General features: G+C 38.3%; 2 protein-coding genes and 1 non-coding gene across 6 annotated transcripts; 1 reads left to right on the forward strand and 2 right to left on the reverse strand.

Annotated features, from left to right (window-relative positions):
* Positions 1-1,594: 1,594 nt before the first annotated feature.
* Positions 1,595-3,410, reverse strand: LOC126612204 (protein rough sheath 2 homolog). Its single transcript, XM_050280559.1, has one exon. It carries the CDS (start codon positions 2,845-2,847, stop codon positions 1,735-1,737), a length of 1,113 nt encoding a protein of 370 aa, XP_050136516.1. The 5' UTR covers positions 2,848-3,410; the 3' UTR covers positions 1,595-1,734.
* A 2,597-nt stretch (positions 3,411-6,007) lies between these two features.
* TRNAG-CCC (transfer RNA glycine (anticodon CCC)) lies at positions 6,008-6,078 on the reverse strand. The gene has a single exon. It is a non-coding gene; the product is annotated as a tRNA-Gly (tRNA).
* A 3,583-nt stretch (positions 6,079-9,661) lies between these two features.
* Positions 9,662-14,608, forward strand: LOC126612366 (uncharacterized). 4 transcript variants are annotated; one of them, XM_050280767.1, is made up of 9 exons: positions 9,662-10,733; positions 12,138-12,182; positions 12,494-12,787; positions 13,002-13,121; positions 13,280-13,360; positions 13,510-13,569; positions 13,641-13,694; positions 13,777-13,896; positions 14,171-14,608. In XM_050280767.1, exons 1-6 carry the CDS (start codon positions 9,839-9,841, stop codon positions 13,536-13,538), a joined length of 1,464 nt encoding a protein of 487 aa, XP_050136724.1. In that variant the 5' UTR covers positions 9,662-9,838; the 3' UTR covers positions 13,539-13,569; positions 13,641-13,694; positions 13,777-13,896; positions 14,171-14,608. The 4 variants fall into 4 exon arrangements, with proteins under 4 accessions (XP_050136724.1, XP_050136722.1, XP_050136723.1 ...); XM_050280765.1 differs by lacking the exon at positions 13,510-13,569; XM_050280766.1 differs by lacking the exons at positions 13,510-13,569; positions 14,171-14,608 and adding an exon at positions 14,001-14,164.
* Positions 14,609-17,781: the final 3,173 nt, after the last annotated feature.

Below are 17,781 nucleotides of genomic sequence, written 5' to 3' on the forward strand. Positions count from 1 at the left end.
TAGACCTCGTATGAATACTCGGAGGACTTAAATGTAATTATGTAATAAAGGAATGGGCAAATATGTAATAAGTGAGGAATCCTTATTCTGTAAAAGGACCACTCACCCTCACAATTGGGGGAGGCCAATTCCTAGGCCTGAGATCCCCTCTCTCACCCTCAGAAGCTCTCATAAGCTCTCACCCACTCCCTCACTTCTCAGAGAAATACAATACAATCAGTGTGGAAGTAGCCTAAACCTTGGGATGAACCACGATACATCTTGTGTTATTTACATTACTTGCAGATTCACCGTCAGATTTACGTTGTTCCAAGACCTCCGGTTTTGTGCATCAACACATGTTGTGGAAGCTTTGTAATAGTCAGCCTTTAAAATATTGGTATCAGTGGAATATTGATAAACAAATTTGTGAAAGTATAAATGGATATATCAAATATTGATATCGGCATCAGTTGTTTTTGATGGAAAATATGAAAATTTAAAATTAAATTTTAGGGATTGTCAAACATTAATTTGGACGAAATATAAGAGTTTCTCCGATTTTAACACGTGTTAGAAATAACGATAATATTTATCGAATTTAGCCTAAACTTAAGAATGTCTCCAATATGAGATGAAGTTTAAACTTCACCCCTATTTTCATATTTTTGGCTCAATGTATTTGGGCCTGGAATGGTATATTTTTTTCATCTTTGTTTTTTAAGAAAGCTAATAAAAAATGTTTGAAAATTTTGAGTTTTAATTAACTACTCAATCGGCTCAAACAACTAGAATAGTACCCGAAGTCATAATTTCATGATATTTCATACATCTGTTAAGATTGTTTTTAAATATATCGTTAACTGATGACGTGGCATTTATGCTGATAATGACTGAGCGTCATGTGTTAATATGGCCCACGTGAACATTAAAAAGTTAAAAGAATATAAATTTAAATTTGTTTTATATTTTTTTAATTTTTATCTTTTAATATCCATGTAAGCTCCATATTGACACATGACGTCCACTTATTGTCTACATGCGTGCCATGTCATCACTTAACAGGAGAGTTAACAGCAACCTTAACAGATGTATAAAAGTGTCCTAAAATTATGACTTAATTTCATGTATCACTCTGAAATTAAAAAAACTTGATGTAACAAATTTTAAAAATCAAGAAACTTGAGAATAGTACACTGAGATTAACCCTAATTATTAAACGAAAACTAATAAAAAATGCTTGAAAACTTTGAGTTTTAACGATAAAGACAAAATAAAGAGTAAAGTGAATAGTACCAAGTTTGATTTTTTAGTGTAAAAATGTAATTTTTCGTTAAAATAAATAGTACCGCGAGCTTTTCGTTAAAACTCTCAATTATTAACACTACTTTGATAAAAGAATAGCATATATTGAGTTAAATAGAAAATTGTACATGTTGATGCTTATTTTTATTTTAATTTTAATAGGAGGTTGATACTCAATTATTAGTGGTGAATTATTATGTTATTTCCCAAATTCAATATTCTTTTATAATATAATTAAAATTGTGTAGAGAAACAAATAAAACGAAAGTAATATTAGAATTACTTTAATTTTCTTATCATAATCTAAAGATTATATCTAAAAACTTTTATTTAAAGATTTTTTTTTTGTCAGTAATAACAGAAAAAAGAGAAGGAAAATGAAAGATGACAAGTTGCGGAGAGTGTTAATTCAAGTAAAATTTCAAAACCAAACCACATAATTAGTTCTAATTAACTTGGTTTACTGCTAAACCCAACCCCGACCGCAATCCGCTCCACAAGTTTCGCCAGCTTCGCATGCTTGCCGCACCAAGCTTCCACAAACTTCGCCTCCTTGCCCTCCGCCTCCCTCTGCAGCGCGCTCAGCTCCTCCCTGTAATCCCTCTCTATTCTCCCCACCAACGCCACCTCCTCCTGTCTCAAGCACCTTATCTGTGCCTCGATTTCCTCCACCGCCTCCCTCCGCTTCCTTCCCTTCTCCGCCTCCAGCTGCTGCTCCAGCCTGCTCAGCCGCCATGTCGCCTCCTTCTTCTGCTGCATCCAGCTCTGCATCCCCTCCTCCACCTCCTTGCACAGCTGAATCAGAGTGCCCATCTGATAAAAACGGGTCGGGTCCGTGTCGGGAACCGGATCGGAGGGAGACAGCGTCAAGCTCACCGAAGGCGAAGGGGTGGTGGAGGACGTGGATGACGTTGTTGACGACGGGTTAATGTTCATCCACTGAGGCATAACGGAAGGTGCAGTTACGGACGTCGCGGTGGAGCCGACCGACCCGAGTGAAAGTACAGGGTCCGGTTCTTGCATCATGGTGGTGGACTGGAACGCAGCACCGTAAACCTTTGGCTGGACGACGTATTTCTCGGCGAAGGTTTCCAGTATGTGGTCGTAGGGACCCTTAACGGCCTTCTCCGGAGATCCAATTCCAGCGACCGGAATATTCATGTCCGGTGGCAGCTGGGTCGACGACGACGATGTACTGCACAGAAGGTGTTTGTTCTTTTGCCTCTGAGACTGCAACTTGAGCTGCTTCTCCTTAAAGACCTCCCACCACTTGCCGAGGCGCTTGGGGGTGCGGCCGGGGAGCTCGGCGGCGATCTTCTTCCACTTGTTGCCGTGCTTTGCCTGGAGGGAGACGACGAGGGCCTGCTCCTCCGGGGTGAGCGAGCCCTTCTTCAGGCCGGGCTTCAGGTAGTTCTTCCACCGCTCCAGGCAGGACTTGGGGTCACGGAGGAGGGGCTTCCCCATCCGCTGGGAGACCAGGCTCCACTCTTTCGGCCCATATTGCTTCACGTAGGCTCGCAGCAAGGCGTCTTCTTCCGGTTGCCAGCGCTGCCGCTCCTTCATTTCATCGCCATGTCTTCCGCCGGAATTGAGAGAGATCGCAACCGCTGACGGAGGAAGAACTGATTCCAATTCCAATCCAACAAAACTCAATTCAATTCCACTTCCCGTTCTTACCAAATAGTACGGATTTGGGAAATTATTAAGGATGGAATGGAGATGGGGTATCTTTGTTTGTAATATATAGACGGGGGTGGATACTTGACGCGCCAATTCGTGAGGGTGGTGACATCAGTGATAAGTGGAACGGTGGCAGTCGTATTTGCTGGTTTTAGGGCGCATTGAATGATAGTGGAGGATTGGCCCCGATGGGATTAGTCATTGGAGAGAGAGAAGGATCAGAAGGCCAGGAATCAGAGAGAAGGGGGCGGGTGAGTGACAGTGATTAGTCAGAGTGGTGGACAGGCGACTGGACTGGACTAGGGCAATACTGGACAGCAAGACTCTCCCTACCTCAAAATTACTGTGCATGGATAGCAAAGATGCCGAGTGGAATTCAACCCCCAATCTTATCCATATATGTACTACAGTAGTTTACTCTAGTAACTGTTCAATTACCATGTTGATAGGGAAAAATGCATATGCCTTGGTGTGGCCTAGACTTGTTGGTTGGTGGCTTCGTCTCAATGACAGCGGTGGAGTTAGAGCTTTTTAGGGTAAATCGTCAAAATGATCACTGAAGTTTGCATAAATCATTACTTTGTTCCTGAGATTCCAAATCGATAAAAGTGATTCATGAGATTGTTCATCATTCATCATTTTGATTATTCTGTTAAAAACTCCGTTAAATGTCCCGGAGCTCTTGGCCAGAAGTTTGGGCAATTTTCAAAGCTTCGTAACTCAATCGTTTCTTAACCAAATTCGACCCATAATATATCAAAATGAAGATAGGAAAGTGTAGAATCAGATTATACCTATTTCAAAACCCAATAGTTGCCGGAGATGGCCGGAAAATAGCCTCAAAGTTGACTGGTGCGAATGAAAACTTGAAAACGTGCTGGAAACTGGGAAAAATTTAAACGTTCATAATTTCTTCAATACTCAACGAAATCAAGTGATTCAAAAACGAAAATCATACTTCTCGACGAGACGAAGAGAATGGTGCCTTTTTGGACGGCTAACTAGCCGTGGTTTAGCCGGAAAACGGCTCGAAAGTGGCTAACTTGAGACCAAGACAGCCACTTTCGAGCCATTTTCCAATCAAACCACGGCGAGTTAGCCATAAAAAAAAAAGGTACCATTCTCTTCGTCTCGTCGAGAAGTATGATTTTTGTTTTTTAATCACTTAATTTCCTTGAGTATTGAAAAAGTTATGAACGTTTAAAGTTTACCCAATTTCCGGCGAGTTTTCGAGTTTTCACTCGGACCAGTCAACTTTGAGGCTATTTTTCGGCAATCTTCGGAAACCATTGGGCTTCGAAATAGGTATAATCTTATTCTACACTTTCTTATCTTCATTTTGATATATTATGGGTTGAATTTGGTTAAAAAACGATTGAGTTTCGAAACTTTGAAAATTGCTCAAACTTCTGGTCAAGAGTTTCGGGACACTTAACGCAGTTTTTAACGGAATGACTAAAATAATGGATGGTAGACAATCTTAGAGACCACTTTTATCGATTTGGAATCTCAGGGACCAAAATATTAAGTTAATCTCAATGACCATTTTGGCGATTTACCTGAACTTTTATGATATAAGAGCATAAAAAATGAACTAAAATACAGTTAAGTATGATATTACAAACAAAGAAAAATTGATTACATTTCGACAAAATAATTTACAGTTATTCTTGGTGAGTTTTCATGTTTTGAAAACATTAGATAATAAGTTCATTATCAATCCCGTTGAATATTTCTAATCAAAAAGCAATTATCCTTGCCGTACCAGTTTGTTTGGTGTACTTTCAGAAAGCAGACGCATTAAATACGACAACAATAAAATTGGCTATGAGACAATTCCAATCACCTTCAATCTAACCAGCTAATAGGCATGTCACTTGTTAATTAATCAGATCGATGCTCAAACAAAAAGGTAATCAAAAAGTTAGAGCACTGTGATTAAATTCTCGATAAGAGCATCTCTAACGGACTAGCTAAACCGCTGCGAACCATATTTGGTTGAAACTCCCCAAGTAATGCAAATGCACAAACACCAATGGTATGTGTAATGTGCATCAATGCATGTGTAATAATGAGAGTGTAATGTTGAAAGGGGTAATTGTTTGTGTTGTTGTGTCTTGTTCTTGTATATAAATACGAGACCCATCAACGCATTTATCGGATCTGTTTTTGGCTGCTTTTTCTCCTTTTGTTTCTCACTGTAGGTGTGTAGGGTGGGGTTTTCAGGATTCAAACTTTGGATTTATATGCACCAGCATATTCATGCACATAAAAGATGGAAGGGAAATCCAGTTAGTTGCATCAAAGCATTTTATTCACGTGTTGAGCCCAATGCTCTTATCTCACCACTAAAAATTGAGTATGCATACTTTTAAGAGACGAGATCTGTTAATGTGACGTTTTGCGTCAACGATATAATGTTATGCATATAAATTTTTGTCCAGATGAGTTTATATTATAATCACAAGACACCATAATGAGCACAAGACATCACAGTGACAATATACTTGTGCCGCATAAGTCCTTATGATGCTAAAGGCGTTTCACATCAAAGATGAAAGGTTAAGAAAAGGAAATTGTTATTGGCACTCCAAAATTCTCATTCTACACTATATTTAGAAAGAAAAATATACTTGTGAGGAGTTTAGAATGAGATTTTTGGAGTGACAATAACAATTCCCTAAGAAAATAGTTTAAATGAACTCATGGTTTCTCGTCCTCATGCTTCAATGTCACCTGTTATAATTCACAAATAATATGCACATATATCTAACTATGATTCGTAGGAACGTAAAAATTTATACTTTTAAGAGAATTAGGCAAGTATTTCACACATTTGGACCTGCTATACAATTGCCACTACTCCCTAGCAACAAGTCTTGCTGCTGCTTTACTTGTGACAGGTCCCCACTAACTTTGTGGTTGATATATTCATTCTTTGAGGCACATGGAGAATGGAGATGGGGCTGCAGAATACTCAAAAAGTGCCTTCTTTGAGGCCGATTTGGTTGGAGCCGAGATGCAGATAAGGTAAAAAATAAAATGCGCATCCAGGGAATCGAACCCTGGTCAGTACCGTGGGAGGGTACTATGATACCACTACACCAGATGCGCTTGCTGCTACATCACCAACTTATAAATACATAAAGAATTTCCTTCGACAAATGGCCCAAGCTTAATTCACGGCCATGAATTATGGGCTGGAAAAAAATTCCAAACCGAACCGAAAAAATTCCAAACCGAAATTTCCGAAAGTTTCGGTACCCAATACGAACCAATCCCGAAATTTCGGTACGGGAATTGGTCTCAAGTTTTTGGGATTTCGGTAATCCCAAACTGAATGGAAAAAAAATATATATATATATTATTTAATTTTTAAATATATATTTAGAATTTTAATAGCCATTGGATTCTGTACAGATTTAATCTCAACCGTTGCATATAAATTGTGTATGATTTATCCTTCATGGTGTGAATGTATATATATGTGTCTGTGTGTGCATGGGAAACACGAAAATGTTTGGCATTTGGCATTGTAAATGACAGATAAGGAGGGGAAGGAGGAGTGAAATGCACGCTAATGACTAATGGGAATTTTGATGCTCAGGTCCTCCATGAAATTTAATCTGTGCACAGATTAAATTGTAAGTTACATATTAAATTTATTTTTATTGCAACATATTGGTTTGGTTGTATACTTGTAACTCACAATGGCCTATGAAATTTATTAAGAAAATTTAGCCTGCAACAGATTGGCAACCCAATATAAAAGGTTGAATTTTAGCCCAAAACATAATATGTCAAATTTTAGTCCAAAAATCCAAAATCATTTTGGGATTCCCGAAAAATTGGTTTGGGATCGGTATTGGATTTGGGATTCTCGAAAATTTCAGTTTGGGAATCGAGACACGGGTTTCGGTTCGGTATCCCATACCGAACCACCCCTTATGACATCTAGAGTTTCAAAATCTCTAATTGCCGGCCCGTTTATGGTATTTTGGATGCTTAAGAGTAATTTGAGTCGAATTTTGCACAAGTATAGAACCCGAGGTATATAGAGTTAGAAGACAACTAATGTTAATCAGTTCCTACGAATATTGATTTGTGTTGAGCCATATATAGATTGATATGAACACGACACAAATATAAATGAGTTCCAAGTTTGATATATTTTTGCCCCTAGTTGTTGGAAACCGAATCGTTTCTAAAGGCCAATTCTTCACCATGCATTGTGGCATCCAATTTCAAAAGCTTGAGTTGCATGACCTTTCATGGTAGGGTTGGTAATTTGTACAACTTTTGTTCATTATCCTTTTGAATGTCGATAAACTCATGAGTTGACACGAATACTAAACATATATAAATAGGTAAATCCGAACTATTGTATCCGTAATTGCACATCTAACATCTCTGTCTGCACAATACATGTCATACACTTCTTTTCATGAACATTCGTCAACTTCAATTGATTTACTGTATGAAATCTAGCAAATGTGACATTATTGTGCGTGAAATTAATCGATCATCCATGCGTCACATATTGTATTAATTGATGGAAAATGTTGTTTGGTTGCTTTTGCAGTAAAAGTTCAATAACTCAACAGCGAAATCGTTCAAAGCCTTGCATATCTCAGTTTAAGCCAGAAACCTGTGCATGCTCTCGGAGACCTTGTGCCCTTCACAAACAAACTAATTTTATTTTTATTTGAAAATTGGATTCACCAATATTCTCTAAAACATATTTATTTGAAAATTAGATAATGATTTTGTTATACGTATTGTATCAATTTTACTTTAATTGCAAAGATAAATTTCTATTTTCCAATATTTATTAAAAATTAGAAAGGAAAATTATTCTAAACCCTTGTTAATCAGGAAGCATGGCTACGTAAGAAATATAATAATCCATGATTAGCAAATTGAGAGCAAGCCTAAACCTTTAGACTTTTACTTTTGCAACAATTTAATAATGAGTAATGTTATTTATACCATGTTTTTGTATTACATTTTCATACTAACTTAGGTGGCATTTGATGTGGTCAGACTCATAATTTGAATTAATCAGATTTTTAAATTTAATTCATTATATAATAAACTAATAATTAAAAAAAACTAGTTAATTAATTGATGATTATGGTATACAAGAAGTATTTCTTATTCATTTCCTTAGGTTTTGCAAAATTTTCAAATGATGTGGATGTCCACATCAGATGTCAGTTAATGTAGTATAGTAATGTGATATAAAAATATGGTATGAATAATATTAGGGTAAATTACACAGTAGCCCCTCAGGTTTTGAGGTCTATTACAACCCCATACAACATCTTTAAAACATTTCACTTTCATACCTCAAGTATTATTTTATTTCAATATAATACATCCCTTAGATTTTCCATCCATTAATCTGTTAAATGCTGACGTGGCTGCCACATTTGCGCCATATGGTTGCCATTTGTGCTACGTGGCAAAAAAAAAATTTTTTTAAATTTTTTTTAAAAACCTAAATCTTCTAAATAAATTATAAAACTATAAAAAAAAAAAATCAAAAACCAAAGCCCCCTTCGTCTTCCCTCATTCCCTCCTCCCCCACCCCCCAAAACCCAACCTGCAACCTGCAACCTAGAAGAAGAAGAGGAAGAAAAACAAAATCATCTTCATCTTCCCCGTGGCACCCATCACGCACCCACCCTCTTCCCTCCTCTACACACCCCACCACACCCATCTTCTTACCCATCTTCATCTTCTCCGCAACCCATAAAAAAAAAACAAAAAAAAAACGTCAGAGACACCTCCCTGCAACCTATACCCCCACAAACCAAAACCCAGAAACTTTCCCACCCTTCCCCCACCCCCCCCCCCGGTCCCCAACGAACTCGACCCACCACCACCCTAGCCCAACCGGAAAAAAATTAACTTTCTTCTTCCCACCCTAAATCACCCACCATGAACCCGAGCTCTTCGACCTCGTGCACTGGAAGCTCGCCCACGCAAATGGCTACCCCTCAAGGCTGCATCTTTTGAACCCCCATTCCTCTCGATCCGATCACGGCCTCCGACCCATCGCTTCTAATTGACTGGAGCTCGCAGGCCTCGCTCCGAATCGACTGTGTTCCCGACTGGCTTGGGTTTAATTGGCATTTCTGAATTTTTTTGTAAAGATGTGAAATTGGTGTTGCTTTTGTTTTGTTTGATGGATTTGGATAAACAAAGCAGGGGGTTTGAGGAGGAAGACGGCGACGACGGGACACGGGTGAACTGGAGAAGAAGGGTGAGGGTGACGGTTTGTAAGGGATGGGAGGTGTGGGTCTGGGGAGAGAGAAGGGATGGGAGGGTGAAGAGGGAGGAGATGGAGAAGTGGGTTGGGGGGTTTCTGGGTTTGTATGGTTTTTTATTTTGATTTTTTTTTATAGTTTTATAATTTATTTAGAAGATTTAGGTTTTAAAAAAAAAAAAAATTTTTTTTTTTGCCACGTGGCACAAATGTGACAGCAACGTCATCATTTAACAGATTAATGAATGGAAAATGTAACGGAGGTATTATTTTGAAATAAAATAAAACGTGAGGTATGAAAGTGAAATATTTTAAAAATGTTGTATGTGGTTGTAATAAACCTTAAACCTGAGGGGCTACTATGTAATTTACCCATAATATTACTCTTTAATAATCCAACTTTGGATCTCTCATGAAATTGGAGGGTCCCTCCCCAAATACCAAACCAAACCCAAAAGAACAAAAATTCAAAGACAATGTTCCTCTTGTTCCTCCCACACAACAACAACTAACAAAAATCTCAGACAGGCAGTTGTGGTGGTTTTGTTTGTTGGGGGCCATCATCATCATCATCTTCTTCTTCTTCTTCTCACTCCTCTTCTAATGGTAGTTGTCCAAGCTTCCAAGCTCAGCCTCCCAAACCCTTCTCTCTCCTCCCCTCCCCAAATAACTTCCCTCCAGTTTGAACCCCATTCTCTCTCTCTAGCCCTCATGCACTCTGACTCCACTTTTTCTCTCTACCCCTCTCTCTCCTCCCCTCTTTCCCTCTCCTCTCTCCCTCCTCCCCAAACCCTAGTTGCCCCTCCCTCCTCTTCCTCCACCTTCCTCCTCCTCCAAAACCCAGACCCTAACCCCAACACCCGGACCCTCTTCATTGCATCCGGCCCTCACAGAGGTGGGTCCCAGGTCCTGCTCAGGTTCTACATTCTGCAGAATCAGAAACAATTCGTGAGGGCTCAAGTCATTTGCACCCAGAAAGGGATAAAATTTGATGGGAAATTGGGGGTTTTGGTGGATGCCCATCATGGGGTTTCGATTAAGCTTGCCGGGTCGGTCAATTTCTTCGCCATGTACTCCGTTTCGAGCTCAAAGATATCGGTTTTTTCTGTGAAAGTGATTGGTGATGGCGACAATGGTGATGATGGGGCGGTTGTGAAGTTGATGAGGTGTGCTGTGATTGAGTGTTGCAAGCTGGTTTGGTCGATTAGCATTTCGTTTGGGGTCTTGATCTTAGGAGAAGATAATGGAGTTAGGGTTTTTAATTTGAGGCAGCTTGTTAAAGGGCGGGTTCGAAAGGCCAAGACTTTGAGTTCGAGTTTGGAAAATGAGGGCCGAAATTTGGGTTTTCCTAATGGGGTGGTTGGTGATCATGTGCATAGTAATTTGGGGGATTGTGGAAATAAGCAAGGAGGCGACAAATGTGGTTGCGTTGAGGGGAGTTCGGAGATGACTTGCAGTGGTAACTTGTGTGGGAAGAATGATAGGAATTATGTTTCTGGTAAGTATGCAAATTATGCGTTTTGGTATTACTTTTTGCTGATCTTATCTTACCTGTATGTAGAAAATGCAATGCACAAACGTTCTTTTGTACTTTCAATTACGTGTCCATTGCTTGCCCCTTGTTGAGTTAGTACTTAATAGAGTTCGATACTAGAACCCTTTTGCAATGTGAAAGCTTTATGTACTGTTCATCTAAGTAATCGAGAACTTAAGAAATCCTATTGGAATTCTGATAACCACGCTGGCTATACAACCAATAAGGAAAGCTAGCGCACTGGGACTGCATTTTTTCCTAAAGCCTCTGTTTTTCTAAGTTAATGGTAGGCTTATTAGAGTAAATTTGTGTATCTTAGGTTGTGTCTTGAAAATTCGAGCAATCCTCATTACCTGTTATGGGATTTGTGCAAGAACTGGTAACTCATAAATGAATAGGTGCGGTAGAGGATTATAAAGGTCAAAAGTATTCAGTGTAGTTTTTTCTTGGAAGTTTCAAGGATTGCCTGTAAGATTTATTGTTTTCATATGATGGAAAAGACTAAGCTTTGATGGCTGGGAAGTTGCTGAAATCCATGTTGGTGCTAACACTTTAGGGGTGTAAGGGTCAAGGTTTGATGGGGGAAGTAATTCAGGTTAAGAGCAGGGTTTTTTATTTGAAAACTAAAGAAAGAAAGAAATGTGGTTAGCGTTCCTTCAGTCCTTGACTTTCAATCATGAATTAAATTAAGTTCGTGATGTTGAAAAATCATATGCATATGTATCCCCTTAATGCATTAGATTGACTATCTGGATGTACTGTAAAATAGTTAGCCACTAAGATGAGGTTGGATCCTCTAGTAAATCAGTGTACTTTTTATGCAGCATGTAAGTAAAAAGACATTGCCATCATTTGATCAAGTGAATGAATAATGTGGTTTTCAATTTATACACGATTCACGCAACCTGAAAGATCATGATTGGGATTAAAATGACCTACCATGAGTGCCTATAAAAACAGTCCTGTATTACTTCGTTGAAATCTTGGTATCCAGCTCTTTCGGTGTTCTTGCTACTATTAAAGCGTCATGATCACTTTGTCTTAAGCCAATATAATCTACCCATGGATCTTTATATCCATCCGATAACTTATTGATCCTTATGAGAAATTCGTGTTACAATGGATGTACACAAACTCTTTCTCACAATGACTGGTCTATCACCAGCACTTGACGGATTAAATACAAGATCTTTTCCATTATATGTTGTAACTTTAGCTGTAACATATCTATTCGTGTTACTTCTTCTCAAAAAAAATAAAAAATAAAAATCTATTCGTGTTACATTAGTTAGGCCTGTTTCTAAGCCTGCACTACTTGTATCTTATCTATGCGTTTATCTGTATTTCCACTGACAAATTGTTTTTTAGGTATTTCTTGTGGCCTAGGACATGGGTGCTACTCATGTAAGCAAGGTGCTGTCCTTTGGTTAAAATCATAAGGATGCCTCTAGATGGTAAATCACTGATTAGAAAAATAACTTAACTTTCTTATCATGGAATTGAAATCTCTAGCTCATAGACAGATTACTAACCTCGATGCCCTCGGAAATTGACCCCTTTAGGGCATACAGCATATATAGTTCTGTAGTATGTTCACCGGATAACAACACCTGTCCATTTTAGATGGAAGTGACTTCCATTGATTCTTGGTTTTAGATCCACATGGACTTGTGTTGCCATTGGCCAATTCACTAGTGCCTTTAACACTGTGTTTAACCTTGCAGTCAAGCAGAGGTCTGTGAAACTGAAACAAGACTCTTGTGAAGAGGGAGTGTTTTTTGTGGAATTCAAAGGAAAGGAGCTTGAAACCTCAAAATCGAAAAGAGTGATACCAGCTAAGGCACTTTCTATTGAAGCACTGTCCCCCAACAAATTTCTAGTCTTGGATTCTGATGGAAGTTTACGCATTTTGCACCTCTCTAGTCCTATAATTGGATTAGAAATAACTTCTTGTGTGCAGCAGTTGCCTCACATTATGAAAGTGCAAAAGCTGGCTGTTCTTCCTGATATAGATTCAAGTATGCTTATCCAATCCATTGCATTTTAAAGATTTTGTACATGCTACATGTTGGAACACCGAAGGTCTTTTGGGTATGCAATATGGGAACAATAGAAATTGATGATCTTAATGTCATTGTAGTTCATCTAAACTAGACGTAGGTTCAACCATGAGGATACTCTTCAATATATCATTGCCCTCTGAAACTTGGAAAACCTGTCATGATTTTGCAGGAACTCAATATGTGTGGGCATCAGATGGATACAATTCTGTGCAGATGTTGTTGGCATCTCACATGGATATTGCGGAAAATGAGAAAAATAACAGTGAGGAAAAACTGATTCATGTCTCAGGTATTCATTGTCCCATAATTTACCCTTAATTTTGAAATCATGTCGTATCTTTCTTTGTAATGTCGAATAAGTTTTCATGAGATTGAAAGTCAGGGTCATATGCCCCTTTCTGGTTTTAATTTCCAGTATTTTACACTTAATTCTTTTTTCTGTGCTAGTTCTTCTCACAATTTTTGCCAGCGAAAGAATTCAAGATCTTATTCCTATGGCTGCAAATGCTATTTTAATTCTTGGACAAGGTATGCGTTTTTTTTTCTCCTTGTACTTTAGAAATTATTTTGTATGCAATAAGTGTTGATGGATTTCAAATATAGATAAAAGGCTAATTGCTAATTGCTATTTGCCTTAAATTGCATTACTTGTTACCTCTAAAAGTTTACTTAAGCAGGAAGCTTGTATACGTATGCGATTTCTTGAAGTTGCATAGTTACAACCGCCTTTTCTATTGGTGAGCAGCTCGTCTTGAATCTATTCACTCAAAATATTTTTTCTTCTTGATCTAAGCTGGTTTCTTTGCAGGAATTCTGAATTCCGGGCCTAGAGGAGCTCAGCCAGTTTGATTGAGATTCTGGGGTAATGTTCTATTTAAACAATTGAGTGTCAGGACTCGGAAACAAGTTGTCATGTCTAACTATAACTCATTTTGATTTTTTAGGTGTCCTTGGATCTTTGATTTCCATGGTCCTTGCGTTGTTTATGTTACCAAAGTCTGGAGCTGCAGTTTTCCCCCTTACTCTAAGGTGATAGAGACTTAGAGAGTGCTGAGCAGTTGAAGGTATGCATGGTCATTTAAATTTTTTGGGAATTGAAACAAAGTTAATTTAGGCTATGGGCGTGGATTTTAATGATAGCATGCATTTATTTGCTATATGGTAGTAGAGATACCGATAACAAGGATTCGAAGAAGGATGTGGATTGGTATGATTTGAATCTAGTATTGATTTCTTAATGTTTGTTGTCACTGTGCGGTTTGCCTCACCGTCACCGAATGTGCGCATGATGCAGTTGAGATCATTCAATCTCATCAAATCTTTTTGCCCTCCTTTTAGGTGGTATGGGGTCGGGACCAGTTGGGTGCCTGCCCTTGCTTTCCAAATTCTAAGGTTGATTATTTCAGCAACTGAAAGCTACTTCCGTTGTTCAACCAACTTCATGAGCTACAACTTAAGGCATACGTGAACGTATTTGCTGGTGGTTCCTGTGTTACCTCAGGTTGTCTACTGGAGAAGTGAACCTGCATTCAACTCAAGGTAAAACACGCCATCAGAAGTCTTGCAAGTATATTGACTGGTATGGATGAAACCGGTACTCTTGAGACTTTCAGTTCTTAAATTTTACGAGGCGTGTAATAAAGCTTTCTGGTCGAAACATTAACTGGGCAAGCGCCCCTCGGTTAATTCTCGTATAATTTTATGCGTGTGGTTCTATCAGGTGCCGTGTTCGGTATTAATGGGTACCAATGGAAATGAAAATATAGGTTGTTGGAACTCTTTTGCCTTCATTATATTTGCAATCCTGATTGAGCATCTGCTGAGATTTGAAGATCTTCCTTTAGATGAAGGGGTTGCCCTCAAAGAAACTTGTGTGAATATCAACAGTGTGTGCAATCCTGATTACTGAGCCCGAACTTACATGCAATCAGGACGAATGGACGATAATATCGGATCAGATATTTTCTCGTCTCTTTGATAGACTTGGGATATTCTAATTCCAACGTCTCAGTTGCATGTAAGTTTTTCCGAAGAACCATACCAATAATACTTGACCCGAAAAAAACATAACAAAGGAGAACATTATCCGATCAGATATCTGCTCCTCCTCCTTGAAGTGAGAAGTGAACGCTTTGGAAATTAAATGAAGAGGGGGGATGGGTGGATCCCACCTGACACTTGATTGGTTGAACTTGAAACCTAGCCTACAGATCAGACAAAACTGACGATTGCGATGATGAGGTTCCATATGGGGGCGGGGCCTTCTGATCCCCATAATTGGAGGACCGCATGATGGTGAACAATCACATGACATGGAAATGCACTACCACACAGCCTTCACTCACTCTCTCTCTCTCTCTCTCTAAAACACACACACAGAGGATCTCTCTTGCTCTCCAGTTCTTGCTATCCACTCTTTTCTTCTCCATCCAGATCGAGGTCCAGCCCAGACCGAAAGCAACCCCACATTGTTATATGCTTTTCGTGATCAACTTGTTTGCTGTTTTACAAACCCATTCCCCCAAAAGTGAGAAAAAACCACATGCAATATCAACATTTGGTTTCTTATCAGAATTTTTATGCACTCTCGTTCGATCAGAGGGAAAGGGATCCTCCTAATCCCTTCCATCAAATCCATCAATTTGGATCCTTGAAAATTAATTCAACGGCTAAAGTTATTATAACTTTTAAAAAAGCCATCTGTTTTTAACCGTTGGATCAAATTTTAAGGGCTCGGATTTGTGGATTTGGTGAAAGAGATCCGGAAAGGATCCCTTTATAGATTAGAGAGGTCTAAGGAGGGAATAAATGGTCCCAATTTTAAAATTTTAAGTAAAGTTCATCTAAATGACATTCGAATGAGGCTGTAATACTCACACACCTGTCATATTTTCCACAAGCACTTCATAATCAAAATAGAACAAATATATGAATATAGTAGATATTTGAAAGTTTTTCAATACTTCCTAACATTGAATGATACAGAAAATGAATGGCTGACATTGAAGATAAAAAATTTAAACAGCTATGAAAATCACATATAACAGCTAAAACTTCTGTAACATTGGAGGTGATACTTAGCTCTCATTCAAACTACCATCTCTTAAGTTTTTACAGAAAAATGATATTTACATCAAATATTTTAATCGGAAATTTTCGTATTTTTGTACCACTGCACTGGTATTTCAGTTGGAGTTCATATGTCCACATTCTTAGTAGTAGCACTAGATATATTCTGCTTGATCATAGTTTTCTAAGTTATAGAAATTCCCTATGTACAATGTGTGCTCTTTACTAAAAACGGACACATCATCGATAGTGTCAATAATATGATTGATGTATGGACGCATTATTAATGACATATCAATAACTTGTATTTTATTTTATTTTATTTAAAAAAAGTCTAATTTCATAGCCGGGTTACTTCAAAGTAAACCTTCAAACTCTGCTCCTTCTTTGCCTCAAAATGCTGCTGATGCTCATCCCCACCCTTATCATATTTGTGGACTTTGAGTCTACAGTGGTCGGTCGGGTAGATCAAGGGTCATTTGTAACCCTTTCATGATCTATCCAGAAAAGACGCAGGTTTGGCACGGGTACGAAGCTCCAACCCCATCTTCTACAAATCTCTTGCTGCGGCTTGTTCTTTGCCTCTTCCTTGGTTGCTGATGGTGGCATCGACAGTTCTTGCGTTAGAGGAGTAGTTGGGGTTTCCAGCGTTGTTATGTTGTTTTGGGACTAAATCCTTGCTTCGAGTCCCATATTTTGTTTCTTGACTGGTCCATATCTTCAACTTGTGCTTAATCTTTGTATTTGAACCTTTTACGTACGTTTGTTTATTTCATCATTTCCATCAAAAAGTACAAGGTTTCATAAACATAGGCAATGTCCTAACTTGAGTTGCATCAACTAGGCGATCACAGTACCTCCATAAAACCAATGTTACCCCTAATTTTCACCTGATTACAAACTTTTCTTGACACTTCTCTGTCAAGAAAATTGAACACATTTTCACACCAGTAATCAAATCACATCTCCCCTGACTTCACTCCCAGCAGTTGCCACTTTCCCCAGTTGGGGAAAATGTTGGTGCACTAAATAATGCACTCACATAATTCAAATGCTAAATTTGGCTGGACTGTTAGATATACCAACAAATTCAACACCATCGTACTATATACATTTGCTAGTCTTTTCATAAAGCAAAACCACAACAAATATTGCTACACTATGACCCCACGATCCAGTGGTTATCTATCAATTTTCAGATTCTTTAGATCAATTATATTGTCAGTTTTCACACCTACACCTCTCAAATCTTGGCTCTCCACATAAAATCAAGAAGTAAATTATTTTTATACACTATTTTTAACTTTTTACACACCCAATGCTCGTCTTTGTTCATTGATTTTCTTTGATTTATTCAGTCTAATGGGGAGAAATTGATTGGGGGGGGGGGTGTATGAGGAGACTAAGGGTGTTTGTAAATCACTTCCTATAATGAATTTTGTGATCTTTCAACCTTTTGCAATTCGTAAAAAATAAAACCAAAGAAAAGTAATGGAAAACTATAGTCCTTATATGAAAGATTCTCTCGTACAATCAAGATATGGTCTTAATGGTTTTACTCGTCCAATAAATGTTTGCTACATGTTTAAAAAGTAAACCACATGTCCAATACTTGATGGATTGACGACATGATAGTATCTCTTTAGCTATACGAACATTTTTTTTTTAAATGACGAATTATTGATGTTTCGGAAGTAGATACAAGTTATCGATACATTTCAGTGCGCGTCTATTCTTTACTAAAGGACGCCCTAAAAAATTGACCCTTGATTCAAGCATGTGAAAATCATGTACTGTAAAGTTATAAACTCTGTAATTTTGAAGAGGTTAAAATATAATATTTAGTTCCAAAATTTATACTGCAGTCTGCAGCTTTTCCC

The sequence above is a fragment of the Malus sylvestris genome, chromosome 17, assembly GCF_916048215.2.
Source record: "Malus sylvestris chromosome 17, drMalSylv7.2, whole genome shotgun sequence".
Taxonomy (NCBI): Eukaryota; Viridiplantae; Streptophyta; class Magnoliopsida; order Rosales; family Rosaceae; genus Malus; species Malus sylvestris.

Bases quoted from the DNA above. Each gene is read 5' to 3' on its own strand.
- LOC126612204 (XM_050280559.1), bottom strand. From the start codon at position 2,847: ATGAAGGAGCGGCAGCGCTGGCAACCGGAAGAAGACGCCTTGCTGCGA.
- LOC126612366 (XM_050280765.1), top strand. From the start codon at position 9,839: ATGGTAGTTGTCCAAGCTTCCAAGCTCAGCCTCCCAAACCCTTCTCTC. The intron at 12,183-12,493 runs GTGCTGTCCTTT...TTAACCTTGCAG, and splicing joins GTGCTACTCATGTAAGCAAG to TCAAGCAGAGGTCTGTGAAA. The intron at 13,122-13,279 runs GTATTCATTGTC...TTTCTGTGCTAG, and splicing joins AAAACTGATTCATGTCTCAG to TTCTTCTCACAATTTTTGCC.